The sequence below is a fragment of the Aotus nancymaae genome, unplaced genomic scaffold, assembly GCF_030222135.1.
Source record: "Aotus nancymaae isolate 86718 unplaced genomic scaffold, 86718_ANA_hifiasm-v0.15.2.pri h1tg000003l, whole genome shotgun sequence".
Lineage (NCBI taxonomy): Eukaryota > Metazoa > Chordata > Mammalia > Primates > Aotidae > Aotus > Aotus nancymaae.
The window spans coordinates 52,837,802-52,854,136 of record NW_026988414.1 but is presented as its reverse complement, the minus strand read 5'-3'; the positions used below and the strand labels follow the sequence as shown (position 1 = coordinate 52,854,136).

Here is a 16,335-nt window from a genome sequence, read left to right as displayed (position 1 = left end):
TGCACACTTGCAAACACTGACTGATGAAATCATAAGGAGATTCAGCCAGTCCCAACTCAGCAATTGTCTTCCTCATCCTCACCTACATTTAATGAGAATTAGCTGTGAGTCAGGGCTAAGTGACCGACACATACACTATCATTCGATCCAAACAGCAAAACCATGAGCCAGGATTGCTATTATCCACATTTTCACATGCTAAAGAATTTGACCAAGATCTCACAGCTTGTGATGGCAAGCGCCAAGGTACAAGGCCAGGTCTGGACTCCAAAAACCATGCATGCTCCTCAATACTATGTTTCACGAGGCCCCATAGTTAGGCACTTTATATTTTTTCTGTATTTTCTAAGTGCTTTACTTTATTAATCACATTCATAATATTAAGGACATTTTAATTTGGAAGCCAATAAAAAAAGAATAGTATAGGAAGAGTTGGTTTCATAAGACCAAGAGGAACAGGCAAGGCAGGGATGCCCTAGGGTGGCCTCTCCAGCCTGGGTCACCACGAAGATGACTTCATTACAAAGACAGGCCTCAGACAACATTCTTCACTCCAACAGGGTCTGCACTCCTCCATCAGCCACGTCAATCCCATCCTTCAGCGTCTTCCCTTCCTAGTGATTGCAAACATTGGGAAAGCTTATTAGCCTTGATGTTACCAAACACTGTCATATAATTATACGAGAAGACAGAAAGGGAGAGTGTATGAGAAACAAAATTCCTAATCTGCCAAAACAAAGCATGACTAAAGTCGATGAATCAGCAAATAGCAGTAAATGCTTACTATTTAGGAATGTGAAAAGAAGTATTAGCAAAATAGATAATTTAAAACTGTTCTCTCTGGGGAGGTAACAATGGGGGAAGGCTAAGCAGCTGGGATGTAAGAGATGACTGTATTTTTATAAGCATTTTAGCACTATTTGGCTTTTCAAATCAAGTGCCAATATTTTTTTGATTTGTAAAAAAAAAAAAAGTGGTAATAAAAAAAACCTCCTTTCTTAGTGTAATTGTTTAGCTTAATGAACTCCAGTAGGCTCAGACACAATGTGGTTTGATGTGGTTTGTGGAGCCAGGAGATCTGAGACACAGAAAATGGGAGGTACCTGGTGTTGTGAAAGAGCCGTGAGTCACAAGACCTGGATTCTCATCTTGGCTCTGCTGCTCTGGGCTGTGTGGCCTTGGGAGAAGTTGCTTAACCACTCTGAACCTCTCTAACCCCTAACGGCAAGCATTCAGACCCCATATAAACTAATGAGAGGAATTAATAACATAGATCCCAACCCAACAATACAAACCTACCTCATGGTGAGGATGCAAGGTGTGTGGACCTGTGAGGCCTGGGTCAGTTGGGTGAGAGCTATGGGAAGATGGGAGTGCTGGATAGGAAGGAATAGGCCCCTTGCCCATCCACCAGGCCCTGAGCCCAAGCCCAAGACTCTTAGACATGAGCTGAACTCTCCTCCCCTTCTCCATGCTGCTCCCAAGTTCCCTGAGACCACAGAATATATTTTAGGATTCTGCGAACTCGAGGGAGGCAAGTGTCCCAAACGTCAGTCTGCATCCCTCTGTAAGGCTCATCCACACCCATGAGTTCATCTAAATGGCACAAAGTCTTTCCTCAAATCTGCCCAATTAAAAAAAATCTTCAAATTAATTGACTGTTTGGGACCCCCTTTAACAAAGTCCCTCCTTGATTTTGCTCAATTAAAAAAAAAAAACTTCAAATTACTTGGCCTTAGAAACAAATATGATAAAACCTTAGGCCCAAAAGAGAAACTCCAGGGCAGAACCTGGCTCACCACTATTGTCACAGGTCTGGTCACAGCTGTCGTTTTAAGACAAGTATATCCAGGCTCCCCAGAAACCAAGCCAGCCTGGGGCAATTTCTTCCAGGCTCTGAGCATTTAGAAGAGCCCACAGTTTTTGCTCACAGCTCAAGGACCAGGTGTCGACTGCCTGGTTGCCAAGGGTACTTTTTCTCCCCCCTCTAACCAGAATCATAGCCTGTACAGGCTTGGGGTTGGGGAGAGGTCTGGTAGGTTCATGCATCCCTGCCTCCCTCTTTCTTTCCCTCCATCACCTGTGACTAAAGAGACCCACACCCCACTGAACAGCACTATTCTTGCTGGTATGTCATGCAATAAAGAGGTAGAAAGATGCTTTGTGAAGCAGCTCTGCACTCAGAACCCAAAACAAGACACCAGACCAGGCCCAAGGCACCTCTGCCAGTACTGAAACACAATGGGGATGTCAGTATAAAATCTCCCAAAGGTCCTAAGCAATACAGACTACTCTCTGCACAGACAGCCCATGAGTATAAACACACAGAGCTACACATTCACTCCCCCCAAAACAAAATTTATTCTTTGACACTTCATACTTGGCAAGGGTTAATCATTATGTCATTTCATACAATGATTAAATTAATAAAAATACATCTGGATCAGAGAAAACCTCAGAGACCAGCTTTGATTCCATAAGCACACAGTAAAGGACCTGAAAGGGGATAGGGATGTAGTAAAGGAGGGGTTAAGGGGAGTTAATTAGCCAGTGATTAAATGTCATTTTCCTTGAGTCAAGTGATTCTCATTTTATTCAACTGTTCTGGAAGTGGTGATGAAGATTTTTTTTTTTCCATTTTAGGGAATTCTTTTCTTGTCCAACAAATAATTCTCAATTGTCTGCTTTTAAAAGTATTGCGTAATTTTTAAATAATAATTTTTCAAAATCAGGCTGACACTTCCAACTTCCTCTGATTGGAGTTTTCTGAATCATCCACAGAAAGATGGCTGCTCTGCTGAGAGCCTGCCTGGGAAATCTGCTTGTATATCCTGTGCCCTGAAGCATCCACTTCCTTAAAGGTGTAGCCAGGAGGCTCAGGGTATGAAGCTAGGCACCTGCCCATTTCCTTGGGAGTAAAGCTGATGGTGTAGGTGGTCTGGGCCTCCAGAGGGACATTTCCCCAAGGGCCAGACCAATGAGGCTTACAGCTTTTGGTATTGATCAGCGGGTGGGGCACATAGTGCGCCTGAGTGGTGGTCAGGCAGTCCAAGGGCTCGGTGGGAAAGTTCAGCTGGGGAATGGGCTTGACTGGTTCTGCGCGCATGTTGGACCACTGCTTGTAGTCATCCTTGGTGGTGGTAGAGCCTTCAAAGCGACTGCTCTTCTTAGTCTGAAGTGTAGGTCGGCAGGACTGAGCTGGGGCACCCTTAGGGTATGTGTAATGGGCCTGCGCTGTTGTCAGAAGATCCATCTTCTCTTTGGGAGGGACGTAGGGGATGGGAGCCTTGGAGAACATCTGGGGCATTGGCCAAGCTTGGTACTTATCTCGAAACTCAGTGGAGTTAGAGAAAGGCATGTCTAGCCCAGGGGGCCTGGCTAGAGGTTTCAAGCTCTTGGCAGGCTCCCCCAACAGGCCCCGGAAGGATTGTTTGTGAGTGGTGAGACTCTCAAAGGGGATTTCACAGGGCCTGAACTTCTCTGCCTCGTGTACAAAGCGCTTCTCCATGGGGTGGGCCACGTAGCTCATCTTGTAGTTAGTCAGATCCTCTAAGGGGATGTTACAGAGCTTTGGCATGGCCAGAGGTTTACAGCTCATGGTCTTCACAAGGCCCTTTATGGGGTAATCGTCCTGGTGTGTGGTCCTATAATCAAACCTGACTGATGCCGGCCGGTACTTGTGTTCCAGGCGAAGTGGCTCTCGTCTTGGTTGGTTCCAAGGCAAATAATCATCTGAAATTAAAGCAGAAGAGATGATTAACATTAAATCAAGTCAACCAACTTACATATATTCTACAAAGCCCCAAGGTCATAAGCCAGTCTCCAATGAAGCGTTCTTTGAGACAAAGGAAGAACAGAGCACATCCCCGCTACCACTGCAAACACTTGATGTGTCAACTTTATGGTACTTGCAGGCAGAAGAGACAAATTTACAGGAGTTCTCATCACACCCCACAATGCTGCATGCAGGGATCTCAGGGATTAGAGGGTCCATGTTCGTGGGAGGATCCAGGGAATCCAATCCTGCAGAGAAGTTCAACCACTATCTTACTCTGACCCTGGAACACTTCCTTTCTTCTGCGGGGACGGTACTTTCTCTGAATCAGCATGGAAGGAGTGAGAAGATGCATGTGATGTAGTGAGATAGGCAATTTACAACCCACCACTGGCTGGCCACCAGCCAATGAACCAGGCCTACCTGGTCATCTGTAGGGTGACAGCCATTACGCCCCTGTAATCCTCATGTCTAATCCACATAAATCAAATAGGATGCTGGGAATAGAGCATTGTATTGGCTGACAAGAGAACAGCAGCTACCACTTGTATAAAACTTACTACATAACTAAGGCAATGTTCTAAGTGCTTTACATATTAACTCATTTAATCTTCAGACTGTTCTAATAAGGTGGATACTATCAATGCCGGTTTTATAGATGTAGAAATAACTACATAAAAAATTAGGGCATTTGTCCCAGGTCACTTGGCTAGAAGTGGAAAAGCATGAATGCAAATTCAGACCCAGAGCCCATGATCTAACCCACTCTACTCTCTGGTTCTAACAATTAAGGAATACCAAGTACATGTCAGTCAATTGTGCTCAAGCCTTTCCATAAAATGATCTTGTTTCATCTTCATAGTAACACTTTGTGATGGGTATGATTATCTCCAGTCTACAGATTTCTAAAAACAAGGCTCAGAGGAGCTAAGAACCTTGCCTAAAAGTCACATGGCTAGTGAGTTGATTTGGAATTTGGAATTTAAACTATATTGTTAACTCCAAAGCCATTTTCTTCTGATAGCTCGCATCACACTTAGAGGCATTATATTTCCAGATGGAGTAAAAGTTAAAAAAAAAATCATGGAAGATTTGCAGGAAGAAAAGAACTTCAGAATGTTTAAAGAATAGAAAAAAATTGGCCATTCTAGATGTCCATCTCAAGAGGAACCTCTGCTGTGGGGCTGGAATGGCCAACATAAAGGGAAGCCTGGATCCAAAAGAAATCTGCGCTAGAGATGGCCTCCATGCATCTTGAGGAGCAGATACTGTCTTCAGGCAGCACTGCAAGCCTTTCAAACTGACTTTACCACTCAGGCCCTCAGGGCAGCACCAAGACTGAAAGTCCAGGGGAGAAAAATGGGACCACAAACCATGTGATTCAACCTCTTTGGCACTGCTGGCATTCTTTCATGATACTCGACTGACATCCAAGACCTATGTTGCTCCATTGGGCCCATAAATTACCAGGTTTAGAGTAGTCCTTGTGAGCCCTCCAAATCTACAGGAAATTCTCTTGCTTACTGCTTTACAAAAGGTTAAGAAAAAAGCAGCTTCCCAGGAGCCTTGGGTGTATGCACCAACACTAGTGAAGTCACCAGGCACAATTTATAACAGCTTTATTGAAGTCTAATTTCCATAACACAATGTACCATCTTAGGTACACAATTCAGTGACTTTTATAGTTGTATACCCATCACCAAAATCCAGTTATAGAGTATTTGCATCATGCCAAAAATATCAATTATCTTCATTTGTAGTCAGTCCTGACTCCTATCTCCAGCCCCAGGCAACCATTTGCTCTTGGTCTCTGTAACTGCATTTTCTGGACATTTCATACAAATTATGTAATATGTAGCATTTTGCATCTGGCTTCTTTCACTTACTGTAATGTAATTGAGGTTCATCCACATTGTAGCTTATATTAGTTCACACCTTTTTATTGTTGAATAATATTACATTATATGATACCAAATTTTGTTTAACTATTCACCAATTGATGGACATTTTGAGTTGTTTCTACCCTTTGGTTATTACAAAAAAATTCTGCTATGAGCATTTGTGAAGAAGTCTGTGTGTGAACATATATTTTCATTTCTCTTGGGTAGATACTAAGAAGTAAAATTGCTAGGTTGTATGGAAAATTCTATCTTTAGCTTTTTAAAAAAAAATACTGCCAAATGTTTTCAAAATGGAGAAGTAGATGTGTCATTTTACATCCCACCAGCAATGTAGAACATTCTCATTTCTCCATGTCGTCATCAACACTTGTTATCATCTATGTTTTTAAATTATTGTAGACATTCCAATAAGTAGTAGTATCTGGCAGTGTCATTTACATTTCTCTAATCACTAATGATGTGGAATATCTTTGCATAGGCAGTGCTTATTAACTCTTCATGCAACTTCATCGGTAAAGTATTCAGATGTTCTGCCCATTTTAAATTAGACTGTCTTCTTGAGTTATGGAATTCTTTGCATGTTCTAAGTACAAATCTTATACCAGGTATGTGATTTACAGTTTTTCCAAGTGTATCACTTCTCTTTTCATTTTCTTATTTTAACAAAACACCCGAGACCTCTTTTCATTTTCTTAATGGTGTCTTTCAAAGTGCCCAAAAGTTTCACATTTTGATACAGTCCCATTTATATTATCTTTAATAAGTCATGCTTTTGATGCCCTATCTAAAATCTTTGCCTGTTCCAAGATATCACAGATTTTTCTCTGTTTTATTTGAAACTTTTATAGCTTTAGCTATTACATTTCGGTTTCTGACCCTTTATTTTTGAGTTTGGATGAGGTAACTTCTTCTTTTTGCATGTAGATATCCAACTGTCCCAGTACGATTTATCAAAAACACTCTCCTCTCCCACCCTTCTGAACTACCTAAGCACATTTGTGAAAAGTCAATGACGACAGACGTAAAGGCTCATTTCTGTACTCTCAACTTAGTTGCGTTGGTCATTGTACTTGTCTTTGTGTCAGTACAACTGTCTCAATTACTGTAGCTTTAAAGTTTTGAGATCAGGAAGGTAAGTTCTTCAACTTGGTTCTTATTTTTCAAAAATACTTTTAGTTATTCCAGTTTGTTTGGATTTCACATATAAAACCTAAAATTACTTTGCGAAGTTCTAAAAAGGAAAAAGAGTCTGCTGAGATTTTGATAGGAATTACATTGAAGCTACAGATCAATTTGAGACAACTCTACCTTAATAGTACGAATCTTCCAATCCATGAACATAGAATGTCCACCATTTTTGTTTAGATTTTAATTTCTCCCAGCAACATTTGGTAGCTTTCAGCATTATCAGACTTGCACTTGTTTTTTAAAACTTCATTCCTAGTATTTTATTAATTTTGAAGGTATTGGAGAGAGAACAGTTCTCTTGATTCCATTTTGATTGTCCATGCTAGAATATAGAACAATTTTTATATATTGTTCAGTATTGATGTCTTGCTGAACTCTTTAGTTCTGGTAATTTTTGTGGATTCCTTGATATCGTGTGCATACGGGATTATGTTATCTGAGAATAAAGACAGCTTTGCGTTTTTCTTTCGAGCCTAGATACATTTATCTGTCTGGTTGCTTTTTTTGCATTATTGCACTAGCTAGAACCTCCAATACAATATTGAGTGGAAGTGGTGAAAGCTGGCATCCTAGCCTTGTTCGCAATCTTAGGGGGAAGCCATTTAGTTTTTCACATTAAGTATGATGTTTTATAAGTACAGATTTTTTTGTGGACACCCTTTATCAAGCTGAGGAAGTTTCCTTCTAGTCCTAAGCTTGTTGAGAGCTTTTATGAGTGTTGAACTTTGTCAAATGCTTTCTATCAGCCAAGTGGCTTTTTTCTACTTTATTAATGGGATGTATTAATTCATTTTCTGATGTTATACCAACTTTGAATTCCCAAAATAAACCTCATAGTTTTATAATTATTGATTCTGTAATTGTCTTTTAAATGAATTAAAAGAAAAATTTATCTTTTTAATGATTTAAGAAGAAAAATATATATTTACCTAATTACATTTACCAGTATGCTTTACTACTTTGTGTAGATTTGTGCTGCCCTCTGGTATCATTCCCTTTTAGCCTGAAGGAATTCCTTTAGTATTTCTTGCAAGCCAGGGAGCTGTAACTTCTCTCCATCTTTACCTGGGAATGTATTTTGCCTTCATTTTTGAATCATCATTAGATATGAAAGTCTTAGAGGATAGATTATTTTTTCTTTCAGTCCTGTGAATATGCAATCAACTGCCTTTAGTCCTCCATTGTTTCTGAAGAGAATTCAGCCATTAATAATGTCATTTTCCTGTATGTGATGGGTTCTCTTTTGCCTCCTTCCAAATCTTTGTTTTTGGCTTTCAACAATTTGACTATGTTATGAATGGATGGGGATCTCTTGTACTTGTCCTATTTGGATTGTGCTCTTGGATGCATTAATAAATATTTTTCATAAAATTTGGAAACTTTCAGCAATCTATCATTTTTCTGCCCCTTTCCTCTACTTTTGGGGCCATGATTATGAGTATGTTAGTATACTTTATGGTATCTAAAGGTCTGAGTTTGGACCTTTCTCTTAATTTTTTTCTGTTCTTCAGATTGGGTGTCTCTATTGAACTATACACATTTTTGCTGATTCTTAAGCCAGCTCCACTCTGCTGTTGAGCCCCTCTGATGATTTTTTTATTTTAGTTATTGCCCTTCCAACTCCAGAGTTTTCATTTGGTTCTTTTTTATTATTTCTTGTTACTGATATTCTCTATTTGATGAGCAATTGGTGTCATACTTTTATTTCTTTAAATATGTGTTCCTGTTATTCTTTGAACATATTTATAATAGCTACTTTGAAATATCTGTCTGCTAGGTCTAACATCTGGGCTCCTACAGAGACACTTTCTGTTGACTGCTTCATCCCCCCACGCATGGGTCATACTTCCCCTTTTCACATCTTACAGTTTTTTGTGTAAAACGTAACACTTTAGATAATATGTTGCAGCAACTCTGGATTCTGATCCCTATTGGGAGTTGGTTTTGCTTGTGTTTAGTGGCTTACCTGCACTAATTCCATAGAGTCTTATCTTCCCTGCAGTGTATGGCCACCAATATTTTTTTTCATTTTTTCTTTTTAATTAGTTTTTAATTTTTTTTTTTTTGAGATGGAGTCTCACTCTTGTTGCCCAGGCTGGAGTGAGTACAGTGGCACGATCTCAGCTCACTGCAACCTCCGCCTTCCCAGGTGCAAGCAATTCTCCTGCCTCAGCCTCCCAAGTAGCTGGGATTACAGATGTCTGCCACCACGCCTGGCTTTTTTTTGTTTTGTTTTGTTTTATTTTAAGTAGAGACGGGTTTCATCATATTGGCCAGGCTGGTCGCAAGCTCCTGACATCATGATCCACTCACCGTGGCCTCCCAAAGTGCTGGGATTACAGGCATGAGCCACCATACCTGGCGTCCTAAGGGTCACTCTATGTCAGCATAATTTAGTGGTCAGTCAGTGATTGGTCAGAAGTTAAACTGAAGCACATTAAGCCAGTAAGGCATTCACACTTTGCCAATGGATCTGTGTGTGGGTTAGGAAAAACACATATAAAGATCACGCAGTTTATAAGTCCGAATTGGCTTTTACTTCCTACTGGGCTCTCTCATGTCTCCCCTATACAAGCACAAGGCCTAACACTCACCCAGGGATGCTGAGTTGATAGATGGTCTCCTCTCTGATTGCCCTTGAGCCTGCACACAGCCTTGCCCACATGCATAGCCTTCCAGACCACCAGAAATACCTATGACCTTATCAAGACCCACTGTGTCTGTCTCATTCTCTGAATTTCCCTGCTTAAATTTCTAGCTGGTTTGCTGGTCTGTTGCTTGCCACAACTATCACTACAGCCTCAGACTAACTCAGAAGTAGTCTTTCCTGATTTCTTGCCATTGAGATCACTATTGTTTTTATTGAAACCCCTGGGTATGCACTCTATTCCCAATCAAGTCAGGCCCCACTGACAGAAGAGCTGCTTGTTTACACAGCCCAGCCTGCTCAGGCAGAGCCCCACACAGATGGAACAGTGGGGGTGGGGATGGGGTGATGGAGGCAGCCCCAGAATAAAACACCACAGACTCCTAGTGTTCATAACCAAGGTGCCATAGTTTCTCTTTAATAAATGCTTCTCAATTTTTTGCATACCAGTGGTTGATTTCCAGAGTCTAGAAACGGTTGATTTTCACTGTTTTGTCCAGTTTTGTCATTGTATTTTGGGAAGAGGATTTACCAAGCTCCTTATTCCTCCACTCCAGAAGTCCTGATATCCTCCCCATCCCCTGGCACACTCTTAAGTTTATTTTAGGCTAATAATACTACCAACTATTATCCAAAATTGGCTTCATTTTAATTGAAAATCTAATCTTTCTCCAAGAGCCATTAATGGCTCTATCAGCATCTTGAAAGCATTAGGGGGCCTTAGAGGGAACCATCTTGCTGAATATAAACCACATGTTTCCTCCCCACCCCCACCCCCGCCCCCAGACATTAGGCCTTGCTGAATAGGGGCATCTACCTGTAGATAGATGCCTACACACTGCCTCAAGGTACTTGGGGGTGGTGAGGACAGGGCTTTTCTGGCTCTCTTCTGTGATGGATGAAGTGTTAAGAAAACAGGTTCCTAAGCTCAAAGTTGCCTCATATGATTTCTGATACCCAACAATATAGTTGAAACCACATTATTATCCAAGCCTCCTGGCTTCCTCCACCCAGCATTTATTACCAAAAACCTCCACAGGACCCTGAAAAACCTCAGAATTTCACATGACAAACTATTCACACGCCAGTAAAGCCCTTCAGGGCCAGAGTGTCATGTGGGTAATTGGCAAGAACTTCTTTAAAAAGGATTCCATTCAATAATGTGCCTTTAAAAGAAAACAGCTAAACCTAAAGCTGAGCATCAAGTAATTACACTCTCAATCTTTCCAATTGCACAGTGTTTTGAAAATGTCACAAATTACAACCAAATGCTGCTAGAGCATATTTTATTGGTGGTTTTCTGGACCCCAGTAAAGGTGCTGGCCATACGAGTAAAAAGGGGAAAAAAAGATTGCATATTTTTTCTGTGGAACCAATGTAAGCAGACAAAATATAGATGGCACCCATTGAAATACACATATTTAATGATCTTGGTCTTTGGTTTCTTTTGGGGTGGTGGAGAAAGAAAATCAAGTATGGTCATAAAACATGAAAGTTGCTATGGAAAAGACTTACAAAAGTGGCAAATTTTCACAAGACACAGACAAGTTACCCAAGGGGTGATACACCAAGAGATAAGGGTGTGGCCCCTCACAAATGCATAGGGTTATTCAGGACTGACCTGACTGCCTGGTAGATGGCATGGGCCTTCTCGATCCTCACTCCTGCTTCTGACCAGGACCCACAGGATAATAGGCTGGGTGGGGATTTGTGTAGATTCGCCAAACTCCATCACTTAGAGCCCTTGTAAACAATGGTTCAGAACCATTCATCCATTTATTCCCTCAGTTGACACACTTCATTGTGTCATTCCCTGTGTTAGATGCTGGGAATACAGATGCTGGGCATTCAAGGCACAGTTTGGGCAGCCATTTTATTACAGGTGAGTGATAGAATAAACCACTTCAAGTAATAGAATATAAGTATTTGTTATAGTCTGAATGTGCCCCAAAATGCATGTGTTGAAACTTAATCTCCAATATGGTTGTACTGAGAGGTGAGACCTTTTGGGAAATGATTACATCATGAGGCCTCCACTTTCATGAATGGATTGGCACTGCCGTACAACAGCTGGAGGGAGCTAAGCCCAGCCCCTTTTTCCCTCTGCCTTTTACCACATGAGGACATAGCAACAAGGCACCATCTTGGAAGCAGAGAGCAGACCCTCACCAGACACCAAACCTATCAGCTCCTTGATCCTGAACTTCTCAGCCTCCAGAACTGTGAGAAATTTCTATTATTTACAAATTACTCAGTCTCAAGTATTTTGTTATAGCAGCACAAACAAACTAAGAAAGTATTATTCAAAAAAAAACCTAAGACACACGTTGCAAAATGGCACCTATAATTAATATAAACATAAATATGTTTCCTTTAGCTACATGCTGATTTGTTTTAAAATTGTAATTTCAGAGGAAAACTAGGATATCCAACCTCAAATGCACATGTTCCAAGAATAAAAACCCTGTCTATCTATGCATGCCTAGTTTGAGCAGTCCAGTTGAGATTTGACTGGTGTTCATTTATTAACTCTGTTTAAGTAGGCAAGCAGTTAACAGGTACCAGAAGTTTAAGGAAAGTAAGGAAGAAAATAGGATTTTTTTCAATTTTAACTTTGTCGCTAGGGAAGTCAGCCATTATATTAGTCAGTTATTGCACTGCTATAAAGAAATGCCTGAGACTGGGTTATTTATAAAGAAAAGAAGTTGAATTGGCTTATGGTTCTGCAGGCTATACAGGAAGCATGGTAGCATCTGTTTCTGGGGAGGCCTCAGGGAGTTTTACTCATGGCAGAAGGCAAAGTGGGGAAGGTGTCTTACATGGCAGGAGCAGGACAGAGAAAGCGATTTGGGAGGTGGGGAGGTGCCATACGCTTTTAAACAACCAGATCTCAGGAGAACTCACTCACTATACAGTACTAAGGGGGTGGGGGTTGCTAAACCATTAGAAATCACCCCCATTATCCAATCACCTCTCACCAAGCCCCACCTCCAAAACTGGGGATTGCAATTCAACATGAGATTCAGTGGGGGCAGAGATCCAAACTCTGCCAGCCGTGATTCAGTTTAAGCTGTGGAATATGCACTCTTCTGTAGTTTGAAAAACGTGGCTTGAGATGTAGCTGTATGGACAAAGGGTGGGACAGAGGAAACTGGCAGTGAAATAAATGAAAGGAACAGTACTGGTGGGGTGGGGTGGGGTGCGTGTGCATGTGTTGAGTGTTAAGTAGTTTGCTGGGGAGAAGTAGGGAGAACCTCTCTTTAAATACTACAAATAGACCTCCTCCATCCTTGCCAACCCCCAAGACAAGCAAGGAGCATTTTCCACTTCCAGACCTCTCCCTGTACCTAGGGCAAGGTGGGAAAAAGGGAACTAAACTGAAAGGCAGTTGCTCTGAAGAGCCTCTCCCTATACTAAGATTCATAAACCTATGGGGGCCGTAAAGACCGTGTAGAGGAGTGGTGAGTCTGCCACTGGATATGCCCTATCAGAGTCCCTCATTTCCTCCACCAATGGTAGAAAGTGCTTTTTACAGCTTCATTCCTCTATCCCACCTGCTCAATGTCTGTGGTGCCTTATTTCTGGTCTCCTTGTAAACACGGGATAAAAAGGGAGAAGAATGCGTTCAGTAGAGGCAAGAGTGCCCCCCAACACCCTGCCCATGATCATGCACCTGGTTGTATGGACTCCTTTGTAAAGCACCTGTGTGGTGCCTGCTGTGAGAGGGTAATTGGCAAAGAAAAAGACCAACAGATCCCTGCCTGTTGGAGCTTACAGCCTGGCCATTAAAAGAAGCATTAAAAGTGCACAATGAATGACAAGACAGGGGAGTACAAGGCACCTATACAGCATCCAATCTGACATGGGGGAAGGTCTGGGAATGTGATCTTTCAGCTGCTAGCTGAAGGATAAGTGCTAGATCAAGGAAGCAGAAGGATTCTATATAGAAGGCATCACATGCGCTAAACAAATGCCCTGAAGCAGAAAAGAAAGGAGGAAGGCACCTGAAAGAAGGCCCTGAGGCTGCAGCAGAGGCACTCAGAAAGAAGACACCAGGACCTCCCAAGGCATCAGAGGAGGCAGTAAAGGTTTGGGTTTTTATCGTCATAGGATCAAATGATTTGAAAAAATAATGATTTTATCAAATGATTTTTTGAGGAGTTTTAAGCAAAGGAGAGGTCAGATCAGATTGCCATGTTTAGAAGACCTCTCTGCTCCCTTTCTGTGGCAAATGGGTAAGAGCTGACAAGACGGGAGATATGCTCAGGTGTGTGCCCAGGTGTAGACATGGAGAAAACAGGATTAGGGCTTTGCCAGGAGGCAACAGCAAAGGGGCAGGAGAGAGAGACAGAGAGTCTCGGCCATTAGTAGGAAATGGGGTCCAAAGATAGCCCACAGTGTAGACTTCATGGGGACGACTGACACAGGAGGGGCTGGTGATAAGAGGGAGGGCTGAGGCATCAATGGATTGGAGGGCCAACAGGGCTGAGGACTGTCATGGACAGAGGAGATCAGAGGACAAGTCTGAGGATAAGATGTGCACAAAGGCTTCAGAGGTGGGACCATTTCAGGGTATGATAACATGTGGAATGTGGCTTGACAAAAGGTAGCTATGCGGGAGTATTAGAGAAGGAAGCTGAAGAAAACAAAAGGCCAGAGCCCAGGTTGCTGAAGAGGCCCATGTTAATCCAGTCCTCAGTTCCTAGAAGAATCAGAGAAACTCAACCATGCACAGGGTCCTCCAGGATGACAGAATTAGAGGCCCTTCCAGGAGCTCATATCCCTCCAACTTTCCTACCTCCACTGCCATCTTCACCCTAAATGCTTGGCTTGACTAAATAAAAGTGGCCCTCTTCACAGTCATTTAGAGGTCCATGAACTGTTTAGCATGTCCTCCTAAGGCAACGGTGGGTATCACAATCATGACTTATTGATTACAAACCTGGTCTCCAGGCTCATGGTCTCAGTCTTTGCAGCTGAGCTCCACAGAGTGGCTGTCTGCTTGCACAACACATATGACCGTATCTTGTGTCTCCACTAGGCTAGAAAGTCAAGGGCAGGCCATTATGCTTCCTTCAGTTTCTAGGGCCACATCTCATAGGTAATATTAATAGATACTCAATAAAGAAAGAAGCAATCCTACTTATATAAAGTTCAAAACTGGCAAAACTAATTTAAGGTATTAAAAGTTAACATAATGGTTACATTCTGGTTGGGGAAGGTGACAGAAATGGAGTAGTTAATGTTATATCTCTTGATCTGGGTGCTATTTATATGGATGTGTTCAGTGAAAATTCATTGATCTGTGTAATTATGATTTAAATACTTTTCTATATGTATGTTACATTTTGATCTATTTTTTAAACAGGTGAATGAATCAATCAGTGGTAGAAACTAACTTAGCTTGAACTTGAAATGTTTCCCCCCAATATAGGATTCAAACTGCATGCTAAGGCAGGGGTTGGCAGATATTTTGTTCAAGGGCCAGATATTAAGTGTCTTATGCCTCACAGACTACAGTGTCTCTGTCACAACTATTCAACTTTGCCACTAGAGCATAAAAAACAGCCATAGATACTGTGTAAATGAGTAAATATGGCTGTGTTCCAATAAAACAGGAATACTGAACATGGAATTTATATCATTTTCACAGTCTTCAAATAATATCCTTTTGATTTTTTTTTCAATTATTAAAAAATATTTAAACATTCTTAGCTCTCCAGCCATACAAAAACAGGCTGCTGGCTAGATCTGGCCTGCAGGAAGTAGTCTGCCAACTCTTACACTAAAGGGGTATGCACATAAAACATATTTCCTGGTCTGCACACAGGCTCAGCCTGTCTTTCCCCCAATCTGCCCCTCTGTGCTCTCCTACCTTTATAAGTAGGCAAACACTCCATCTTGTCACTACATGGATATTTACTATCCCGAGGTTTGATGGGGTCCACTCGACAGACAGGGTAGGAATTGTAATCTTTCTTATACGTCGTGAGCAAATCCATATTCTCTTCACTTGGGACGAACTGGTCATATTGGTGGACCTTCACTGGTGCCACTTTGTGAGGTCCAAAATCTCTCCTGTAAGGAAGCAAGTGCATGCCGTTGGGGTGCTTGGCTTGCAATAAGGCTGTGTTTTCCTCTCAACCCAACTCTACAAACATTTGCTGAGAAATCATGTTCTACTCTACACACCCCCACACTCCCCGAACTGTTCCTCCTCCTCTATTTCCCACTTTTGAGAAAGGTACCATCAATTTCTTCTCATCCAAGTCAGACACCTGTACACATCCTTGACCTCCTCCCCTCACGGCCCCAGAGTCTGTTATTCACCAGTGCTCCTCCGCCCCATTGGTTTTTCTTTCCCCTTGCTCCAGACCCTGACCATTTCTCACTTGGATCAGGTGACAGCCTGCCACCTGAGCGTCCTTCTTTATTTCTCTCACTTCTATTTAATCCCCATAATGTGGCCAGAAAAAAACTCTCCAAATGGAAATCAGATCACTCTCTCTCCCTGGTTTAAAAATCTTCCAGGTAAAATTCAACTCCTTAGCATAATTTATAAGCTTTCCTGGACCTGGCTCCTGCCTTACTCACCCTTATCTCTCAAGGTCTCCATCCCACCTGAGCACCCTACACTCCAATCACAATGCCACCACTTCTGCACCTGCGCCTTCCAACATCCTTCCACACAACCCCTTCATTGTGGAGCTAACTTCCTTTCAGGTGCCACGGCCACCTTCTCCATGTTCCCAAAAGCTTCTGCTGCTAATATTTATCTCCTTCCTCTACTTAGCCTACAGAAAACCCAGAAGAAGGAAACAGTG

At 41.9% G+C, this 16,335-nt stretch overlaps 1 protein-coding gene across 1 annotated transcript in view; it reads right to left on the bottom strand.

The window, feature by feature from the left end:
- Positions 1-2,342: 2,342 nt before the first annotated feature.
- Positions 2,343-16,335, bottom strand: part of SAXO1 (stabilizer of axonemal microtubules 1) — a 105,344-nt gene continuing 91,351 nt past the window's right edge. Inside the window, exons 3-4 of the mRNA XM_064376292.1 lie at positions 15,387-15,589; positions 2,343-3,732 (exon numbers count right to left, since the gene is read on the bottom strand). Of these exons, the coding sequence (XP_064232362.1) occupies positions 2,729-3,732; positions 15,387-15,589 (1,207 nt within the window). The 3' untranslated portion in view covers positions 2,343-2,728. The remainder of the gene's footprint in view (positions 3,733-15,386; positions 15,590-16,335) is intronic.